Source organism: Centruroides vittatus, unplaced genomic scaffold (assembly GCF_030686945.1).
Source record: "Centruroides vittatus isolate TY-2023 unplaced genomic scaffold, ASM3068694v2 contig_459, whole genome shotgun sequence".
In the NCBI taxonomy this organism is placed as follows: domain Eukaryota; kingdom Metazoa; phylum Arthropoda; class Arachnida; order Scorpiones; family Buthidae; genus Centruroides; species Centruroides vittatus.
In genome coordinates, this window is record NW_027122255.1 from 1,860,915 (window position 1) to 1,883,668 (window position 22,754).

The window sequence follows — 22,754 nt, forward strand, 5'->3', positions numbered from 1 at the left end:
AGTTATAAGGTAAAAGTTGAAGATCAATAAGAATTATCTGATTTTTTGTGTTTGTCTAAAACGAAAAATTTAACATTTTTCCACTTAAATGGATTTGAAAATCGAAATGCATATTAATGTTTGATATCAAATAATGCTTGTACAAAAATAATTTATTGTGATATTTCATATAAACTTAACATACAGTACGTTCTCTTCACACTTCTTTTATTTGTGAAAAACAAAATACTTTTACACATACAAGTCTTGATATGTTCAAAAGAAAGTATGTAGACAATAATAGCCTTAAGCTGGTTAATTACGCAAGTCATCTTTCTCTGTCATCGTGTGATTTACAGTAACAAATGGATAAAGAAAATAACAATTTGCGTATACGAATGCATCGGTTATTGAAAGATAGATTACCAAAATTTTGTTAAAATCAACTACAAGCAATTCGTATCCAATTAATTTATAGTATTATGCCTAAATTGCAAGAACTGAATCCAATATTTTATCGATTATTCGGCATAAGTTATACGACTGATAATCAACATCTATCGTATATAACACGGTATTACATTTCTGTTTTTATTAAATCGATTTTATATTAATTTATTAATTATTTTTGCGAGAGGCTTATAGTACGTTCGCTTGCTACAATACTTAAATTACATTTTCACAAAAGAATTTTAGATAAATTTATATTTTTCGAAAATAATATCCTTAATAGTGTATAGGTGAAAGCAGATATTCTGTTTGAATATCAGAATTTAAGAAAACTTGGCCTTTCATTTACGTCTGAAAAATAAATTTGGAAAGTTAACTTAAATCTCCTGATTCATCATGACTTAAACAGGTATTAAAAGAACATAGTAAAAAACAACTTACGTATTGTTTTTATTATTCGAAGCCTACACAAATAGCTTTTTTTTTTTTTAAAAAAAAACACATCTTAAAAGAATATTGTTCCTGAAAAAATGTCTTATGTTGTTTTTTCGATACTTTTATAATTTTATTTCAAAACTTTATGCAGTTTTTTAATTTATGTATAAAAAAGGAAAGAAAAGGGTGTTGCATATTGGCTAGTTGGTATAGCCTAATTCTTTGGAACAATGGTTAATATAGTCATACAGGCTAAAGCTGCTCAATTCAAAACGTGCAATAAACATGAAAATTCAAGAATAAAGAAGCAATATTTTAGTACTATGAGTGAATTGTCCATGTCTTATTTGTAGTTGAATATCTTACTCGAAAAAGTGAAATACCTAAAAGTATGAAATAATATAACAATGACGATTATATGTTACATAAATAATACAATTAAGATGGAATCATTAATATATCTAGTAACATTTATGGCTTTCACAAAGCGAATAGAAATTTTGGCTGATCAAATATATTAAATGAACAATATTTTGTTACGTACAAAATTAAAATTACGAAATTTAAAACTATGTAATTCTAGAATAATTCAGGCATTATTATACCCACGAACTCGACATGTATAAGTCCCTATCTAATTTATTTTTTTAATTTCTTTTATAAGAGGAAATAATTAAGTTGAATATTTAAGTTTTATACAAATTCAAAAATCAAATACATCAATCAAGTAATAATGTTTTCTGATGTAAATAGGCATAAAAATGAAAATCATAAATATTTGATGAATACTTCGTTTTTTTAAAATTTTTAAAGAATAAACAATCTAAGTAATGACGGATAACTTTGGAAAATTGAAAATATGCAACATTATATTGTCTCTCTGTTATTAACACAAATTCTTTAATAGAACAGAAGGCAATCGAGCAGTTAATGTCCAAATTCAATTATTTTTAAATAAGTGTAAGCCCGTGTGTTAACGGTCGATTCTTTGAAAGGCTTAACTAAGCAACGAATCAACATTAGTCACAAAAATGTTGATTGAGTAGGTACAATGAGTCAAGTTCACGTGACTTCAGCGATAGTATTTAAAATAGGCTGACACTTCAGTAGGATTATTTCTCGTTTTTCTCAAGAGAGTTCCTTGCAACGAAGTACTCAGGTATGTTTGAATGCATTTACTATTATAAGTACACTTATAACTTAATTAAAAGCAAGTATTTAGTTATAACAAATTACAAATTCTATATTTAAAATATACTTTTGATAAAAGGTAATAAGAATATTAATATTAAATTTAATAACATTAATAGAGTAGTAACCATTGTCTTACTTTATTGCACTAAAATATGGCGGGCGCTTAAGGTTTATTTTTTAACATAATAAAATAATCGTAAATATCTTCTAGAAAATTGTATTGTTTATAATTAAAATAATATAACAAGCTAAGGAAATGCTTTATTTTAGAACAAAGTGAAGAAAAATACTTCTTTTCTAACTAGAAACTCATCTTGAGTCTAAATAAAACTTGCCAGCGAAGTTTACTTTATTTTCAAAGTATTGAGCCGAATTTCGATTTATTTCGAAGATTTATTTATAAACTATAGTAATAAAATTTACTAAATATTTTTATTTACGTTAAAAACTGATCGACATAATATTTTTTTTCCGTAGAATATCAAATTATGTATGCGCAAGGCGGTTTTTATCCTGTTACCACAGTGTCAATTCCACGGTTATGTACACTGATTCCAGCAAGTGAAGGGTTTCAAAATTCATGGTATATATTCCTACTTTTGTATCAAAATAATATCATTTGATTTGTACGTTAAGATAACTGAAAATTTTTTTTGCGTTATTATAGTTAATACCGTGGAAAACATTTGTCTAATAATATAGGCTAAACGTAAACTAATGTATAAGTATGCCCAGTATCGAATATTTGATATTTTGAATACCTAAAAATTAATGAACCGAAATGAACAAACCATCTGCTCTATAGAAATAGAAACTAAAGTCTCTGTCACGTGTCAGATAATTTAACAAAGCACGTGCTTTCGTTTTTCACTTGAGACAAAACTTTTGTTATATGTGATCAGACATAAGCCATTCTGTTCCAGAATTTTATATTTAACGAATAACAGTATCTGCTTTCTAATATAGATTTCTTTATATTAAAATTTCGAGTTCTGGTATCATCTTATCTTTAGTATGAATTTGAAGATTGACAATGAATCATTATTTTAAAAATTATTATTATTTATCCAGAAAAAAACAGAGTTAACGTACTTAAATTATGTATTTGCTATAATAATTTGATAATCTTGAAGCTTATCAGAAATAATTTTAAATAATTTTCGAATTAGAGAGAATTCGACAAGATTATTTCCTTACTTTCTCGAAATAAAGGCTAAAATTGAATTTTCGAATTAGTAATAATTTTATAGAAACAAAAGAAATAATTTAAAAACAAATCTAATAGATTAGCGATTCCATTTGTCTATAATGAAATTAACAAATATTTTGCTTGTTAATTTCGTTTTTATTTTCACTTAAGCTAAACTGAATGATTATATATTAACTAGGTTTAAGTTATATGAATACATACATATTACGCATAAAAATTGTATTTATATAACATAATAAAATTACTTTTAGTTATAGATAATTATCATCAGAAATAGAATACATGAATAATTATTTTATACAACAACTTTTTATACGAATACTAACTTTCAGGCATCATTTTAATTACTTGTCGTCACCTCGGCCCTTGATAACCTATCAATTGCCAATTCGAGGCATGCTAGAGCAGTCTACCGAATCGGTGAAAAAGGGAGTCCAGGAACAACCTCAGGATCTAACTTCGTCCAGAGAGGAATCATTCATGGATACGACGCTCGCATCATCCGAGGCTGAAAATATTAATAAAAATACCATTCAAAATATTTTACCGTATCACTTTTTGCCAATCAAGAAACGTTATCGCGATTACTGTACAGAGGAAGAATCCAAAGAAAATATTATTGTGCAAGTAAGTCATTTGTTTGATATACGTTAAATAATAATAAAACAAAGTAAATAAATAAAATTATAATTTAGTCAAAGCAGGAAAAATGTGCTAAATACATTTCTTATTTCAAATTATTAATAATTTCAAAGATACGGAATTAATACGAAAAAATTAGAAACTAAAACTTGCTATCATTCGTATTTAAAATAATTATTTTTCAAATTTAAATTTCAAAATCCAAGCTTTATTTGAATTTTATCTTTAAAGTAAAATAGATAATATTTTAAATTATTTATTAAATTTAATCAAATAAGTATATTAGATTTTAAGTTCGTTTGGTATATTGCTCTGTTTGCAATTATCGTGCCATTTCTTTCAAAATTTATAAATTTTTCGTTTGTACGAATATAAAATATCAACTGTTCGCGAAATTTACTTTTCAATGAGATTGTGAGGGATCTTGATGCCATTGGCAATTTACGCTGGAAAGATGTTAATTGTCCAGCAGTTTACATCAATTGTAATGAGTCTAGAACAACTTTGATAATGTAGTAGCCGCTTCATACGCATCAAGTTCAAATGAATATACTGTTACTTGCTTTAACCGAGCGGATTCGATAAATCTAGCATTAGCCAATGACCCTAGCTTTATCCCATTTACGTGCTTCGTTGTAACATAGAGACTACAATCGATAATATTAATATATATAATTTCAAATATATATAGGCTATATCAAAATAATTTCAGACTACAGTCGATGATATATATATATATATATATATATCATTGATTGTAGTCTGAAATTATTTTGAGAAAACGAAATTTATTGATATTATCTTTATTTCAGCCTTATATCATTTACATTTCAAAATCTGCATCAGCGATAAAACCGTTTCTAGGCCGTTCGGCCAATTGCTACGAAACTCGGCAGTTACGTTCAAATACTTCCAACATAGATAATGTCGTACATCCCACTCCAAATTATCGATTTGATTTCTATATATCTATTAATTTCTTTCCATTTGATTGCTGGCTTTACACGTAGCGCCCCACCTATTAGCAAAAAGATAACAGAATAAATACAATTCTTACAAAAAAAGGATATAATTTTTAAAATATATATATTATATTCACTGAATTACTCCGACAATAATATATCAAGAAATAGATGCGCCATTGGACAGGCATAACACTTGCCTGCGTGTAGTAGTGTTTTGCCCCTGTACATCATACTTTTCCCGTTAGCGATAGAGTCGTGCCGATTATGTATCTAACTCCGTTCCAAACCGGAAGTTCGTATATAGTTAATCTGGGCTATAAAATTTAGCCATGTCTGAAAACGTTAAAATATTTCATTGCATTAGAAGATGGTTCTTAACTATTTAAATATAATATAATATATATATATATGTATATATATAGTGTATATATCTGGGATAGAATGTTTGTTGATTTTACATTAAGTGTTACATAAGTAATATCCCTCTAAGCTTCCACATCTGGTCTCGACTTTCATTTATCTAACTCCTTTCTCGAGGTTAAGGAAGGACAGACAAAAAAAACAGTCAGACGAACAACAGTCGGAATTTATAGGTCTACAAATTTTTTTTCTTCAAATTGTAGCCCAATAATTTTTCTATAAACGCAATATTTAGGAGAATATACTTTCCACGTAGTTTATACAATACGTTGCCAAAATTTAAACACTTTTTTTTATCACATAAAAGCAATTATTCTAGCATTTTACAAGTTTTCTTTTTATTTAAACAAGTTTAATACGAAGTCTCGGACGTTAAGGTTAGCAATTTCGATCACATTTCAACTTTTTCGATTAATTGTAGACAGATATTAATTAATTAGTAGTCGTTGACTATCATCTCTTCCTGGAGGAGGTCAACGACTACTTTTGGTCGAATTTCTTCGACCCTCTTCTGCAACAGTTCCTTCTTTCTATCGGACCAGTATGGTGGTATTCAAATAGGAAAATTACGTAATACAAGGTTACAGGGCAGCATAAAATATGATTAAGTGGTTTGGAGGATGCCGAGTTTAAATATTTGGTCCGTACTTTGCGAAATTTGATTGTTGGCAGATTACCGTTTTATATTCAGCTGTGAATAGTACTTTCTTAGAGTTAACAGTAGAAAATATTATATCTGAAAAATTTAAGATATATTTTCAATTCCTGTCTACTCGGCCATTGAATTTGTGCCATTCGAGTATCGCGATAAACGTGACAATGATAGGCTGAAATAACCAAACTCTTTATATGGTTTCGTTTTAGTTTGTTTTATTATAGCATTTGATTTATATTTACAAAGGTTATCGTAAGGGTTTATCACACCGAGTGAGCAATCTAACACATTTTAAAAATTCTTAATTCTTGTACTATAGAATTTAAAGAATTTTTAAAATGTGTTAGATTGATCACTCGGTGTGATAAATCCTTATGTAAGATAACCTTTGTAGTTATATGAATCAAACTTGTATGCAAACTGTATATCATTACATTTTTTTTGTGAAATAGGGCTGGCGAAAATACAGTATTAACGTAAAAACACGTAAACAGTTAATAAAAATATCTTCTTTACTCGCCATGTCCAATCACCAGCAACAAACTATTCTCCACAGCAGAGACGACCTTTCTTTAGAAGCTACGCCTCTGCCAAATTATGTAAAACAGTCTAAAATGTCCACAGGTGACAATCCCTTCACAATTAAAAATATAAGAAATCTCTCCCTTCACAAAGAAATCTTATATTTTTAATTGTGAAGGGATTGTCACCTGTGGGCATTTTAGACTGTTTTACATAATTTGGCAGAGGCGTAGCCTCTAAAGAAAGGTCGTCTCTGCTGTGGAGAATAGTTTGTTGCTGGTGATTGGACATGGCGAGTAAAGAAGATATTTTTATTAACTGTTTACGTGTTTTTACGTTAATACTGTATATCATTACAGTTTGTGAGGCAAAACGTAAGAATGCGAGGACGAGTTGAATTTTCTGACGCCGAATGATGTCAATATTAGAAATTTGCTTATTTTATGTCTCCTCACTTCACGTTCGATTTTGGTGAAACTATACTTTTAATAACTTATATGTTGTAAACTTTATAGTTAAAATTTTAAATATATTTTGTAGAAACGTAAGTTATGTCAAGATTGTCACTAATTGAACAGTTAGGTCATAGTTTGCTTTATACGACAAATGAATGATTCAAATATTGCTTTGTTATGGATAATTCGTTTTATCAAAACAAATACTTTTCTGTAGAAGTTATCGGATAATATTTTTTGAGATTTTTCTCTCATAAAATAATTAGTGTGCGATGATTACAACGAACAGATTCGTTTATTTATAATCCCGAAGTTCATTTCCTGTTAAAACTTTAAAATGAACTTATCATTTTTATTTTTCGAATTTCTAATTACAAGAGACTTGTGTGAAATTATACACAAAAATTATGCTTATATATTAAATGCAATTAAAATTAAAATCATATTTTCCTTTAGACTACTTCAGCATATTTCTAAATATAGCTAATTACATATTTTTAAACTTAATGAGCATCTTCGTTACTATCGCTATAATAATTACGTAGACCTATAATAATTTCCTTTGATTCCGTTCTCTTACACGTGTTACATAGCAACAAATTTTAATCAATTAATTGGTGTTAATACTTAGTTTATTTAGATATGTTAAATGTTACCTATTTTATTTATTTTTTTAAATCTTTGTTTATAAAACTTTCTTATTTCTTGTTCCTATCGCAAAACAGATTAATTTACTAATATTAATAATATAAAAGCCATCTATCGCTTGTGTGTGTTTGTGAATTTGGTATAAACAAGAAAATACAATAATTATTTTAAATATTTTTTAAATTCACGGTTTAAAAACTTTTTCTAGATATGTATCGGATATCCTGTCACTACTGCAAGAAAGCGTTTAAAGATGTGAAAAAACTCAAGTCATCTAAGGAGGGACAAAATTAAGAGTGGTGGCAGGTATCGTTGCCTAACATGCAAGAAAAACTTTGTACAGAAATCGGCTTTAGACGGCAACAAAAAGATTCATTTGAATGTGAAGCCTCATATGTGCTACGTGCAATACAAGTTTTTCCGATCCTTTCACATTAAAGAAGCAACAAAAGGACTTATACGCGAGAGAAACCTTACAAGTGCACTAGCTGCAACAGAGGTTTCTCTCAGAATCTTACAATAAGAGCCTCTTCTACATTATTCTATAACTTTCATGTCATAAGAAAATATATTAATATAAGTAGAATGTCTCGAGTGATTGTTTCCGCTCCGGGTAAAATTATCCTGCATGGAGAACACGCAGTTGTATATGGAAAGTCTGCTGTGGCTTTTAGTGTTGGATTAAGAACCAAAATAGAAATTGATGTGAATAAAGAAGATTCCAAATTAAAGATTGTTATTCCTAACGTAGGAATTGATGTAGAATGGAGTTTACAGCAGATCAATGAAATGAAAATAGCAGAAAATAATAATGATGATAGTAATGTGATCATATTAACGAACGAATGGCAAAGATGTTTGAAATTCCTCATAGATTCAGTTGCGATATCTGGAAGTGAAGCATGTCATCTATCCCTTCTTACCTTTCTCTTTCTATACTTTGGTATATTTAAAAAATATGTGTTCTTATCTACCACTTCGTGTTTATATTTCCTCGCAATTACCGATTGGTGCAGGATTGGGTTCGTCGGCTTCTTATTCCGTTTGTATAGCTGCGAGTCTTAGATATTTGTGGAAAAATTTCTCCTACTTTATTAACAGATGAGCAACGTTCATTAGTTAGTAAATGGGCGTATGAAGCTGAAAAAATACTTCACGGGAAGCCATCTGGAGTTGATAATTCAATCTGTACTTATGGTGGAGCTTTATTATTTAAAAATGGAGAAATATTAGAAAAACTTTCTTTAATTCCATCTATTGAAGTCATGTTAATAAATACTAAAGTATCACGAAATACGAAGGCACTAGTTGCAGTTCTGAGGAAGCGATATGATAAGCATGAAGAAGTCATCAATCATGTAATGTCTGCTATAAATTGCATAAGTGAAAGTACATGGAAAATGTTAAAAGAATATAAAGACCAAACATTTGATGATTTCCTAGAAAAATTACAAGAACTGCTGACAATAAATCATCACTTATTAAATGCTCTTGGAGTAGGTCATCCTCAACTCAATACTATTGTTGAAATAGCCACTGCAAAGAAACTTGGTGCTAAATTGACGGGTGCAGGAGGTGGCGGAGGCTGTGCATTTATTTTATTATCTGTTAAGTGCAACTAGTGCACTAGCTGCAACAGAGGTTTCTCTCAGAGCGGAAATATGTTAAGACATATGAGCAGGGCATGTCTTAATGTACAAACAGGTAATTAATAATTTATTCAGCCATTATTAACGTTTATTTAAAATTATTACGAGTCGGTATTAATATATTTTCTAAATAAAATAAGTATAAACATTCATAAATATAATTTCCCGAAGACAAAAAAACAATACATCGCCGTCCATTCTAAAATATCTATCTAAAATATAAATGATTATTATTATAATAATCATTTTATACATTTTCTTAACTCTTTGTGAAAATTGTTCGTGACGAATTTTAATGTCTTAAAATATTTCTCACATCTTTTTTCCAGTTGGCGCGAGTTCAAGAAGATAATGAAGTTACGTACGGCATCTACGAAATCAACATTAAAGGACTTTTACGATAAAGTATTTTATCGCTCAACGAAGAGTACTTTGACTTTACTGTGATTTTAACGGGTATAAATTATAATCTGTACATAATTCCTACAGTGACTTCAAAAAAATTGTTTTAATCATTTGATTTTTGTAAATAATATATGTATATTTTTATAAATCTAAATCTATAAATGAAAATGGTTTTGTTTGTTTGCTAAACACTCCTAGACGATTCGACCAATTGCTACGAAACTCGACAGTTACGCTCATACACTCCAAACTTAATGTTATTTATTTCACCATAATATATTCATTTAATTGCTATTTATGAATTAATTTTCGCTACATTCATTTGCTCGTTTTACATGTAGCGCCATCTGTTGGCAGAAAAGTTTAAAAAATAGTAATTATAATTCATACAAAAATGGACATAATTTAAAAAACAAGAAAAAAATATTATATTTACTTAATCACTGCGACAATAATATATCGCGAAGTAGATACGCTAGATCATTAACTTTAACCCCTTCCGCAACAGTTCATTTATTGTAACTTGAAAACTAATAATTGTTACTTTTTAGGTAATTAGATGTATCGTGTTTATTCTGATGAGTATTTTTTTTTTTTCCTCTCTCTCTCTCTCTTTCCGATACTTGGGCAATGGGATCGAGCTAACGATTTGCTATGAATTGTGAATATTCTGGTTTTTATTTTTGTTTTATGTACAATGAGGCTATTATGAGTTCTAAATTAATTATATTTTATTGACAGTATTCGTGTATTTGTTTTATTAAACAAAAGAAATGCACGAATATTTCCAATAAAATAGAATTCACTTAGTTATAACTTATAATTTACTGACTTTCATTGTTTCTAGGAGTGCATATACTTTTCGTTTCAGATGGATCGATCTGAAACGAAAATTAGTTGCAAGATCAGTCTTTTTCATGTGATACAGATCGCTTCTCTCGTGTATTTTAATTGGCGGAAAGTATACAAGTAGGAGAGAATCGTATTTACTCAGTGAACAAAATTGCGCATAAAACGGCAAAATGGAAGGGTGCACGCCATGCATTCTTGCTGTACAATCTCACAAAATTGTCTCTTAATATTTAGTTTCTCATCTCAGTTTATCGGATATTCTAATAATGATGTTTTTACTTACTATTTATAAGTTTAAATATCTTTTAATTTTACAGTAAAACACATTTCTTTGCTCTCAACTATAAGCTTGATTTTAACCGCCATCTTTAATTTTTTTGATCGGATTCAAACGATCCTACCAACCAAGGTCTGTATAAAAAGGTCAGGACACGCGTGACCTACTTCTTGAGCCGCCATTTTGAGGTATTTTGAGTCGCATGTTTTAAGCAAACTTGTACGAGCAGTCAGTTTTATACGACATTAATTAAACTAAAATTGTATAAATTCAGTGATTTCCAGTCAAAATTATTATAATAATTTCGGATGATTATGCATCCCCAATTTTATGTAACTTTTCGATCAAATAGTTTAAAAGAAACAATCATCCACATCACTTGCTGTCGTGAATGAAACTAATTAAATAGGTGCTAAAACTGATGCAATTACGTATATAAGCACTTGGTAAAGTAATGCAATAACATAAGTTATCCAAAATGTTATTTTAAAGCATTTACCAATACAATATTAATGCATTAAAAAATAAATACTGGACTAACGTTTAATTAATGAACATTTTTGGCTTTACAAAAGCTTAAACGTCATATTTTCCTAATTATATAAAATTTAATCAAAAAGGATAATATTAAACACAATTTGATGATATTTTTAACAGAGCTTATCTGAGACATAACTTCTTTTTCTGTAAACACAAGATACAAATATAATAAAATACCATTTTCGGAAATCAGCAGAAGTACGCATAAATGAGTTTTTGCTTCCGTACAGTTTTTTTTACATTCAAAGTACTGTTCATATCTCTGGCAAAAATATGTAATCTCACTGACATAAAAGTTGAGATTAACAGTTCTAACAGATTCTTCGAAATGAAGCTGAACAACAAATAATTTAATGTGAGCTCAAGTATGCACTCAAACCTGTTTTTGGTGCGATTTGTTTTGTGCGGTATATGAAAATTTCAAACAAATTGGAACATAATTGACTCCTGTAAAAATTTTTAAAACTCTATTGGATGTTTTCTATGAAATCAGCAGGTTTTTTCATTTTTTATTCAGTAAAATTTTTTTCTCATATTTTTTTCGGTTCCCTCTCATTTTAATAGCATAAAGATCATAAATATTATGTTATATTTGAACAGATGTGGTAAGTTAGCTCCCCTCCAGCTTTAAACTGCGGGTGTGAAATTTCACGTCTTGTTAAATGAAATAACACTTTCTGCGGCTATATTTATCAAATAAAATCATTTTTTAACGATTATTTTTAACTTTTTAATGTTAGATTGGTATTTAAGTGGAAATAATTAATTAATATAAAAAATAAAATTCTTAGAGGATTTTTTCCCCATTAGGGATTGCAGAAAAAGGCCCAAGGAGTTAAAAAAGCAATTCCTAGTTATTTCGTACGGTTTTGAGTTATTTTCTACGTGAGACTTTTTTTATGCGTTCCCTATCCACCGCATAAAAAAATACTTTTTAATTGTGTTGCGAAAACTAATTTTTATAGCTATTCGTGAAGTTTTGTGCGATTTTTTTAATGCGTTGTTTTTGTATGCGGTCCCTATCCACCGCACAAAAACAGGTTTGAGTGTACATCTCAAAGGCAGTACCTATAGAAAAATACATAATATACACTACTCTCACATAGTTTAGAATGTTCAGTTGGCTGCCACTTATTGTGCGATTCCCGTCTGCAGTTCTGCACCCATTTCGTTTTCCTCTGCTTATCTGCAGGAAATCTAAACAATCGAAAGTCGGTAGACTTACTTTTACAATTAGGTGCCGCAGAATAACCCATTGTTTAACGTTCTGAGTACGTATATACGTAATAATAGTCGACTCACGCAGGGATCACGTATGGTGATCTCTATCGATATGCCCCAACATGGCCGCTGCCGCATAGAATCACGGGAGCGTGTCCTGACCTTCTTATACAGACCTTGAAACAATATGGCTACGAGCGTAGGACCACGTGTGTGGATATCTTTTAAACTTTAATTTAAAACAATGGTTTGACATCACCATCGCCAGAGCGAGACGCCATTGGACAATTTTAGTCGCCTTGGACCTGGAAGGCGCCTATGACTCGGTAAATCAGAACGGCCTACTGGCGAAGCTATCGGCGTCAGGGGCCGCTCGCTCAAATGGCTACATTCCTTTCTCCTACAGCGAACCTTCCAGGTCCGCTGGCGTGGAGTCACATCAGCACCTCATCACTTCTTCCACGGGGTCCCACAAGGCAGCGTATTGGCACCTTGCACCCATTCTGTTCACTTGCTACATGAACGACTTATGGGAAGCGCTCCCAGACGACATTACAGCAATTGTATACGCTGACGACCTCTTCATCATCGCCTCAAGCACGCAACACGCACAGGCCATTGCTCGCGCCCAAAGGGCTTTAGCCCATCTGGAGCAGTAGTCTTCCGCCTGGAGCCTAACGTTTTCGGCCTCAAAAAGCGCAATACTGGACTGCTCGCCGAAACACCGTCGCCCGCCAGTCTCGCTGTCCCTTCAGACGGGACAAATTCCACAGAAGAGCTCCCTCCGCATCTTAGGTCTCCACTTCACACACTCCTTGACTTGGACGGCCCACGAGATCTACTTGAAGACAAAGTTAGCGCGGGCAGGTGCGTATCTTAAATACTTTGCGACTCGACGGAATGGAGCCCGGACAGGAGACTTCCTCGGGTTATGCTACACGAACCTCAGCCCAATGACCGAGTTTGGTGCGCCACTTCTAGCGGGCGCCCTCCCAGCACTCTCCACCGCATCGAGAAGACACTCCACGCAGCCCTCCGTACGGCCTTGGGGTTCCACTGACGACCCCCATGCTGTCCCTGTACGCTGAAACAGGATATATTCCCTATAAGACAAGGCTACGCATGCGGGCCATGTCACACATTGCCACTCACCTCGCGTGCGGCCCGCATAGCCCGCTCTACAAGCTTTACAAGACGGCAGACAGTTTGGCTTACTACCACTGGCGGCCATATCAAGAGCCATACATAACGAGGGCCCTCTCCTTAGCACAACAGACTGGCCTACCTTTATCGAAGGTCTATCGTCAAAACCACTCCCCTCCAGACGCTACAAGACTGCACTCGCTTATTCATCTAAATACCTTCTCGACAGCGACGCCCAGCCTACCAGTAATCTTCAATGCCCGCTTTGAAGAGGAGGTCACCACCCGCTGGGAAGACTGGGAGCTCATCGGAGAGGACGCGTCTAAAACGCCAGTTAAAACAACGGCCGGGGTGGTCATCCCGACCCGGGGAATCACGGAGACGTGGTAAATTGACGACGGCTGTAGCGTTTTCAGTGCAGAGGCCCTAGCCATCCAGATCTCCACCTTTGTCAATCCTCACACCGATCGACCGTTCTCCTCTCGGACAGCCGCTCCGTTCTTCAAGCAATGGCGACGGCAACCTATTCGTCCCAACCGCTAATCATAGACCTGGCAAGGACGATTGCATCCTTCCCGATCCCACTCGCGATCGTATGGACCCCGGGCCACGCGGGAATTCCAGCAAACGAAGAGACAGACAAGGCTGCACGCTCTGGCACCCCAATAGAACAATACGGCGCCCATTACAACCGGACGACATTACCTGGACCATTCGACAAGCACCTCACAGACGCGTGGACACCAACCCTGCGAAGAAAAGGGCGAGACCACCTCCGCCCATTCTCTAAGTGCCATACCACCATGCCTCCTCTTGCAACGTGGAAACGCTATTAGCCCGTCTCCGCACGGACATGGCCCCACTAAAAACCTTTCTTTACTCCCGTCGCCTTAGCGACTCGCCGGCATGTCCTAAGTGCGGAGCAGATGAAACATCCCACCACTATTGGCTGCACTGCCCAAGCTATGACGGACCCAGACGAACCATCTGTACGACTATATCCGTTAATCTGGATCTCACTCGGACGTTAACCTCGATCTACTGGCCGTCGGCCGACATACCGGCAAAACAACATATTTCAGCCTTGGAAGAATACATAAGGCAAACGGGCCGCTTTCTTTAACCACCAGGCAGCAGCACTTCGGAGAAAATAGCCTCAGTGGCTGGAATCTCCAGATGAACACAACAAATAAAAAAAAGATAGAAAGAATGGTTCGATATTGTTCTATGCTTCAGTGGAAATATAAACAGGGAGATTATTATAATGAGCAGAAAATCAACTTTACATGTTTTCGGTAGAAAGCAAATTAACAAAAGTAGATTTGGAAGTTAAAGATTGGAAAGAATGCATAACAAGTCCATCGACTTGTCATACAGCAGTTGTATAGTTTCTTAGTTTACTAAAGCTGTGACTTATTTGTCCTACTATATAAGAAAAGACACGTTGAAAAAGATTTTACAGTGCTTTAATTTTATTTCTATTTTCGTTATTATTTTTTTAAAATAGTAATTCACAAACTACTTCCAGCTTTTTACAAAGGAATGTTACTTTTACATTTTTACGAGCAAACTTTTTGCATTTTTTACAATCACAGATACCTGTGATTGTAAAAATTCTCCTCCTATTATTGCAAAAATGCATCAAATATCAAGAGAAGAAGTCAGAAAAAGTGGTCAAATATTTAAATAATACAGTGAAATTTATCACGAGGATACCGCCCTAGGTCACAACATCAAGAGAAGATGCCCTGATTTGCCATGAATCTACCAAAAATCCTGTTATAACAGCTAAAGAAATAATAGAAGAGCTTTACTCTTGAAGCCAGTGTTTCAACTATTAAGAGAAGATGCTTTACAATTTTTTTTTCATCCTGTCTCTTCAAGAAAACTGACAGAATGTTAACTTCCTTTATTAAAAATTATATTGTCAAAAATTAAATATCATATAAAGAAAGATTTTTTCCATTTTGAATTATCAAAATTCTATTTACCGTACATAATATTTATTTCTATGATTCAATTTACATTTCTATATCATCGTAATGTTTTCTCATTAACGGGGTGAGAAGAAATTAGCGAAATAAATAATACCTGCGTTATAAAATTACATCGGATTGTGAAAATCTCTAAAAAGGAAGGTTACGACGGGTGCTCAGAGATTTCAATAAAATTTGTGTGGATAAGCATTGGTATGAACCTTTATTGAGCAAAGAAGGAAAGTGCACTTCTCAAACATTTTCAAGAAAATCGAAAATTAAAAAATTCCGATCGACTTATAAGTACGTTTTGTAAAGTTTTCTTGAAAATTTACAATGATTTTATGTAAAAATTGCATTGATTTGAAAAATGTTATTTCGTCGAGCAGCAAACTAGTGATCTCACAAATACGAGTAAGGGTGCGATTAGGCAGACGCGAGCGAGCGATAATATGTGGCGATAAGAGGTGATGACATTTGTCGTTCTCGTTATAAGTACAGTACGACTACACCGACCCGAATAACCAGGAGAAAGTGGCATGGAGATTATGACGTCTACTAGAAAAGAAAAACTTTTGTTATTAGGATTACTTCATAACAAACACATTAACAAGAAAACAAATTATGGTACTCCTTCTCACTGGAAACAGCGAAAGGATAAAGAACTTTATTATAAGTTATTAATGAAACAGAATTTATATGACTTTATATATCTATAATTTGAAAAAACCATCTTTTTATATGTACAGTAGATGAAAAATTTGAGAAACCATCTACTACTCGTGTCTAGGCGCACGCACAATACTCAACAAAAAAAAAAAAAAGCGTAGCACGATAAATATTTGCGAAAGCAAGAAATTTGCTCTCGCCAGCGAGATTTCTCTGTTCTCGCTTATGCGTGAACATCCTTTGCAAGAACTATATCACTCGCTATTAGATTCGCAACTGCATAGCCGCATGCAAAAGCGAGGAAAGTCGCACCCAAACGTTGCGTTTATACAGACAAGCGGAGAGAAGAAACCAAGTTCACGTGCCTACAGAAGTACTCTCCTTGTTTTCCCTCTAGTTATCTTTATGTAAAAACGGAAAGGTAAAGTCTTATGAATTTTACAATAGAATAAAGTTAAAGAAAAATAAACGAAAATACTTATTAATTAACATTTTCTTTCGTATTTTTGCAGCTCTTCGGGCCATTTTTTTCACATTCGATAGATCCCCGGCGTGCTCCATTGCCGCCATTTTACTGGAGTTGTTGAGCAGAAGTGTAGCACCGAACTACTATGCGTGCGCCAACTCAGGAGAGGAGAGAAAAAAATATTCGAGAAAGTTCAACAGGTTGAGGTTTCTCGAATATTTTTCTTTCATTTCCTGAGCTTTTGTATCATCATGACATTCGGCAATTTGCCGAATGTGAAAAAAAATGGCCCGAGAAGTTGCAAAAAATATGAGGCCGTAAATAAAAGAAAGAAAACGTTAATAGAATAGTTTCGTTTATTTTTCGTTTACTTTTTACGCTTTTGCATAAACATAACTACGGGGAAAACGAGAAGAGTAATTCTGTAGGCGCGTCACATTGATTTGCTTGGTTTTTTCTGGAAGGAAAAGTCTGATGAACTTTACACCGAAATACGCGTAAAGTTAAAGAAAAATAAAATAAAGCAAACCCAGAAATTTATATGGGTGGTTTGTCTCAGATAAGTCGGGACCCGTCTTTTATTCAGCCGTCTCATTAGACCTGGCTGAACCCACAATGAGGACAGAAAAAAAAATGGCTATTTTAGTGGCTACGGACGGAGAGTCAAAATTAAAACAAAAATACTTTCTATATTATTTTATACCTTTTATATACTACTCGTAAGAGGAATGTAATGAGATAAAATTAATATACGGTATAAGCCTGAAATTTAAATTTATATTCCGTAATTAATGTTTCAAAAAATAAAAGATTTTAAAAGGCCTGAATTTCTTGATTCATGATAAAAAAGGACAAAATTCTGAATGAGAGATTAACCTCTCAGACCGTGGATTCGAGTCTTGCTTCATGAAAAACTGCCGATATTTTTAATAAATTTTTAATCATTATTATTTTTTGTTTTTAATATTTAGTATTACCATTTTAAATTTTACTAGTTTTTATTATTGTATCATAATATTTACAGACTTAGAAATTTTTAAATTTTTATATATTGTCATTTGTTTTACATTCATATTGTAATTTTGAAAGAAAATATTAAAGCTAATATATAATATGAAACTACAAACTATGCTTTGAACAGCTCGTATGTAATAAAGTTTTTATGGTAATAAGATTCAAAATAAGAAATTACATTAAGAAATGTTTTTGTTTTCTTTTTTTATTTTTTCTTGAATGCGGCTTCATTGTCATGAGCCTGGAGAATAGCGACTGCTTCGTCTACCTTCGCTTTCAAGGCATCGTGGTTCTCGAGCATATGCAATAGCTCGTAATTATCAATTCCTAATAACATTCCGGTTATCTTTCCGACTAAATCTGGATACCAGCAATGAATGAGAGAAAACAAGCGTTCTCCTAGTATTTGCTTCTGTTCTTGCGAATTGGAATCAACAAACATGGAAGTGGTCAGAGGTTCCTGTTCTTGGATATAACTTGCAGCTTGTTCAATAATTGATGGTTGAACGGTAGACGGCGAAGAATTACACACGTTAGCTATATATGAGGGAGGATAAGGCTGCACAACATTGGAGATTGGTATGGCCGCGGAATAGGCAACCGCAGTTGGCTCCAGATATGAAACTCTTCTCGATTCTGTTCTGGTCTGTTGTCTAGTGATGGATCTTATATTCATATTAGTTTTAATATGTTGGGATTTGGATGCTGTGACTGTTGAATGCAGAGTTGGAGTAGCGAACTGTGCAGATTGCATTGATGAGAAACCATTGATGGGTTGATCACTTAGTGTCGGTGTTGGCTGCATTATCCAGTTTGATGTAGATCGCATTTGTGAAATTTGGGTTGGAAAACAACTTCCTGGAACTTCGGGCATTGCCGGTACAAAATAATCGCCTCCTCCTGGTTGAAACATTTGGTTGAAATGAGGTTGCTCATACATTCTAGCCATTCCTTGCATGTATTGTGAAGCAAGATAAGCTTTACGTTCTTTTTTTCTTTGGGCTAGAGCAACGTAAAGAGGTTTAGAAATCACGATTTTGCCGTTCATTTCATTTATTGCTTTGGATGCTTCTTCAGGCGAACTAAAACAAACGAAACCAAATCCACGAGAATTTCCATGAGCATCCGTCATGATTTTAGTACTTGTAATGTTTCCAAAAGATGAAAATTCTTTTCTGAGGCGTTTGTCATCGATGGAATCTTCTAAATTTTTAATGTATAAATTAACACCATGATAACGGCTTATTCGTTCCAATTTTAATTGTTCAAATTTTCGTTTTAATTCTGTTTGTCTTTCGGCTTTTTTCTGTGCTCTACCAACATAAAGTTGTCTTCCACCAAATTCTTTATTATTTAACTCTTCTACCGCTTCTTTAGCATTCTCAGAATGTTGAAAATTAACAAATCCAAAACCTTTTGATTTGCCGGTTTTGTCGACCATCACTTTAGCACTGATGATAGTACCGTATTTCTCGAACATTTCTCTCAATTTATTATCATCCAGTTCGTCGCCAAAATTTTTAATGTAAACATTCGTGAATCGACCAGCTTTGTCTCCTAGCATTTTCTCACGTTCTCTGCGAGGAACGAATTTACCAACATACACTTTTCTACCGTTTAACAGCATGCCATTTACCTTAGCGATGGCATTATTAGCTGCTTCTTCGGTTTCAAAGTGCACAAAACCATAACCTTTCGAGTTACCTTTTTCGTCCATAACCACTTTACATGATAAAATATTTCCAAAGGCAGAAAAAGTATTATGCATAGCCTTATTATCGATTCTTTTGTCTAAATTCTTGATGAAAACATTTCCAACACCAGATTTTCTAAGCGATGGATCTCTCTGTAACCACATTATACGGATCGGTTTTCCTTTAATTAGATCAAAGTTCATAGTATCTAAGGCTCTTTCTGCATCTTGAGGATTTTGAAAATTAACATATGCATACCCCAAAGATCTTCTTGTAATCAGATCTCTGCATACTTTGATGGAAAGAATTGGTCCTGCGGTAGAAAATTTTTCAAAAAGCGTAACTTCGGTTTCATCGGGATGCAAATCACCAACATACAGAGAAGCAAAAGCACAATTAGAGCTAATCGAATTCATTATTTTTCAGTTACCGAAACTTTGTACCCAGACATTCGATATTCTTCGAATATATTTTAATTTTTTCTTTTCGTGTCTATCGTTATTCTTTTAGAACACGATTTAACGGTTTAAATTCTAAAATTGAAATATCTTTACGACATTCACGTGATGCCATGAATTCCAAAAAAGATTCAAAGCAGAAAACCGTAGTTTTCTATAATTATAATATTTTTCCTACTATTTAAAAATGAAAAGAAATATTAACGGAAATTAAACGTTATTATTTTTTTGCTTTTTATTCCAAAATTGAAATTCTATAAATAAAATTTAAATTGAATTTCTGAAAAAACAATTCGAATATATTGTGGTTGTGCCTAGGTAGAATTCCTAGATATCAGAGTAGCGACATACGAGTCATCGCCGCCATGTTCTGTCGAGTGTCGTCACGTGGTCTATGGGTTTACATTAAGAAATGACGATTTTTTTAGTTTAATAAAGCATTTTATTCGTAAAAATGCTTTATTAAACTGAAAAAAAATCGTCATTTCTTAATGTAAACCCATAGACCACGTGACAACACTCGACAGAACATGGCGGCAATGACTCGTGTGTCGCTACTTTGATATCTACGTACTCTATGCCTAGGCAACAAGCAGCGCTGGCTAGATGCGTAAGCTTATCGTTTTGGAGGATCCGGGATCAGATTTGGCGAGTCAAAGAACCCTAAAATTTTTTCGGATGTGGTCCTCAGGATAGCCGCATTTCATCATCCGAACATCCCATTGTGGAAATGGCCAAACCCACGATGAACCCGAAAACGGCCCTCTTAGTACTCACAGGGCAGAAAAAGTAAAAAAAGTAACAAACAGCTAAATAAGCAAGTCGATTGTTTCATTATGCCATTGGCTTCCTACTGGACTGCTTGCCACGTGGATGAATATACAAGGTGTTTCAAAAAGAATCATTCGATTTTAAAAAAATCATATCTATTCAGCTTTTAATCCGTTTTGATCGACTGTTAGAAAGAGGGAATTCTCGAGTTTTACGTGGGTGCCGATTGGCAGCACCCGCGCGCTTCGTCCACCTGTCATTTCCGTATTTTCAAGATGGCGACTAGACAACAGAAATCATTTTGTGTTCTACGCTTTGCGAAGTGTGGGTCCGTAACAACTGTTCAGCGTGGGCACCACCACACCGGAGCCTGGAAGTTCGAGAATTTTTGAACCACTAAATCACTACTCTCTCAAATCTGGAATCTGTATTCGAAACACACTGAATTAAATCATTTTCAAGTTCAAAGCGATTTCTCGCTTTTATTTTGATGAGAAAATTTTTCTTGCAGCGATACGAGGTTGCGAATGATATCATAATTGCGGAAAGAAATGGATATAAATGAGAAAGAGAAACAAAGTAGTAGAAAGTCACGAGCAAAAATCTCGTTCAAGAGGTGGTCGCTTCAAAACGTTTGGGAACTCCCCTTTTAGCGGAAGAGTCTCGCACTAATCCCAGGTTCTATCGTCCACTGATATCGAAACGACCTGCGGGCCTCCACAAGCAGTGAAACGGGACAATGGCGGCAGTGTGCCCATGAGTCCTGGGATTTGGTGAGAGTCTCGAATGGGTACCGACTGTCGTTGTTTGTGATTCGGGTTGCGATCCGCAGGTTGACGGATGAGGGAAAGCTGTACAGCTCGTCACTTGTTCAAAAATTTCTTGACATCTTAGCGATCCCCCGCCTACCAGTGGCCGAGTGGATAAAACCTAATTGGTCGTGGGTTCGCGCCTCGCCAACGGGCAGGCCACGTGGAGTTTTCCGGGTTTTCTTCACGTCATTAACGCCTAAATAAGAGTCAGTTTTCCACAAAAGACCTCCCGGGAAACATTCCTCCCTCGGTAGATCGCCTATGTGTCGCGTTGCCTTAATCGAATAAACCTCAGCGATTTCCGGTACCGCCTTTCTATTATTATTATTTTTTTAATTTTTATTTTTTTGTGATGGAAGAAAGTGTCGTAACTGTTTTAACCTAAGTATTTAATATTGTCTACAAGATATATCTCATAGACTAAAGTATTTGTTTACAATCGTAGCGGTCACTGTACTTTTTTCACCGTTTGTGATTTCCGGTGACCGCAACGATTGTAAACTCTAAACTTTTTCGTTGGCGAACAACGTCACAAGTATTTTATTAGGTTGATGCAAAAAGTTTCTGGATTTTTCTAGACCTCTCTACAATATTCAAAAATTTTCTCTGACAGTTGGCATCTAGAAGTTTCTTGCGGGGTATGTAAATGAAGGTTCACAGTGATAAGTGAAAAGATATTCTGTGTGGCGATACCAACTTTTCAAACATCGGTATGCCAAATTTGCCAACGCTTTCTCGTGACTACATTCGTACATGTGTGCTTTACGATATCGTACCTGCAAAGTTCTTCGAGTTATTCAGCAAGAATCCTTGACCTGCCCAATCGATGGAAGAAGGAGCTTGAACGAAATAATGACAATTTTCTTGAACAAACTATATTTATACACACACCAATCTATATGCATGTTTATAATATACTCAAATTCTTTTTGCAGAAATTTAGTTGAAAATTTCTTAATATAAATTAAATTTTGAAATAAAAAAGTAATTTGAAAAAAAAATATATATATATAATTTATATATATATTTCAGAATTCTGAAAAAGAATTCAATCTATTGTACGTTTAATGTATTATCATATGTTTTTTTAAATGATTATATTATATATATATAATGTTTTTTTAAATGATTATATTATATATATATAATCATTTAAAAAAATATATGATAATACATTAAACGTTTTCTTTTTTTCAGAGGGGGGAAGCGATTCAATTTCGTCATCTTGCTTC

At 33.6% G+C, this 22,754-nt stretch overlaps 1 protein-coding gene and 1 pseudogene across 1 annotated transcript; one reads left to right on the plus strand and one right to left on the minus strand.

The window, feature by feature from the left end:
• The first annotated feature begins 8,160 nt into the window (after window positions 1–8,160).
• Window positions 8,161–9,197, plus strand: LOC136977501 (mevalonate kinase pseudogene; annotated as a pseudogene).
• Window positions 9,198–17,879: 8,682 nt separating this feature from the next.
• Window positions 17,880–20,037, minus strand: LOC136977447 (polyadenylate-binding protein 1-like). Its single transcript, XM_067272934.1, has one exon. It carries the CDS (start codon window positions 19,895–19,897, stop codon window positions 17,993–17,995), a length of 1,905 nt encoding a protein of 634 aa, XP_067129035.1. The 5' UTR covers window positions 19,898–20,037; the 3' UTR covers window positions 17,880–17,992.
• Window positions 20,038–22,754: the final 2,717 nt, after the last annotated feature.

Excerpts from the sequence above, each read along its gene's own strand:
- LOC136977447 (XM_067272934.1), bottom strand. The coding sequence starts at position 19,897 with ATGAATTCGATTAGCTCTAATTGTGCTTTTGCTTCTCTGTATGTTGGT.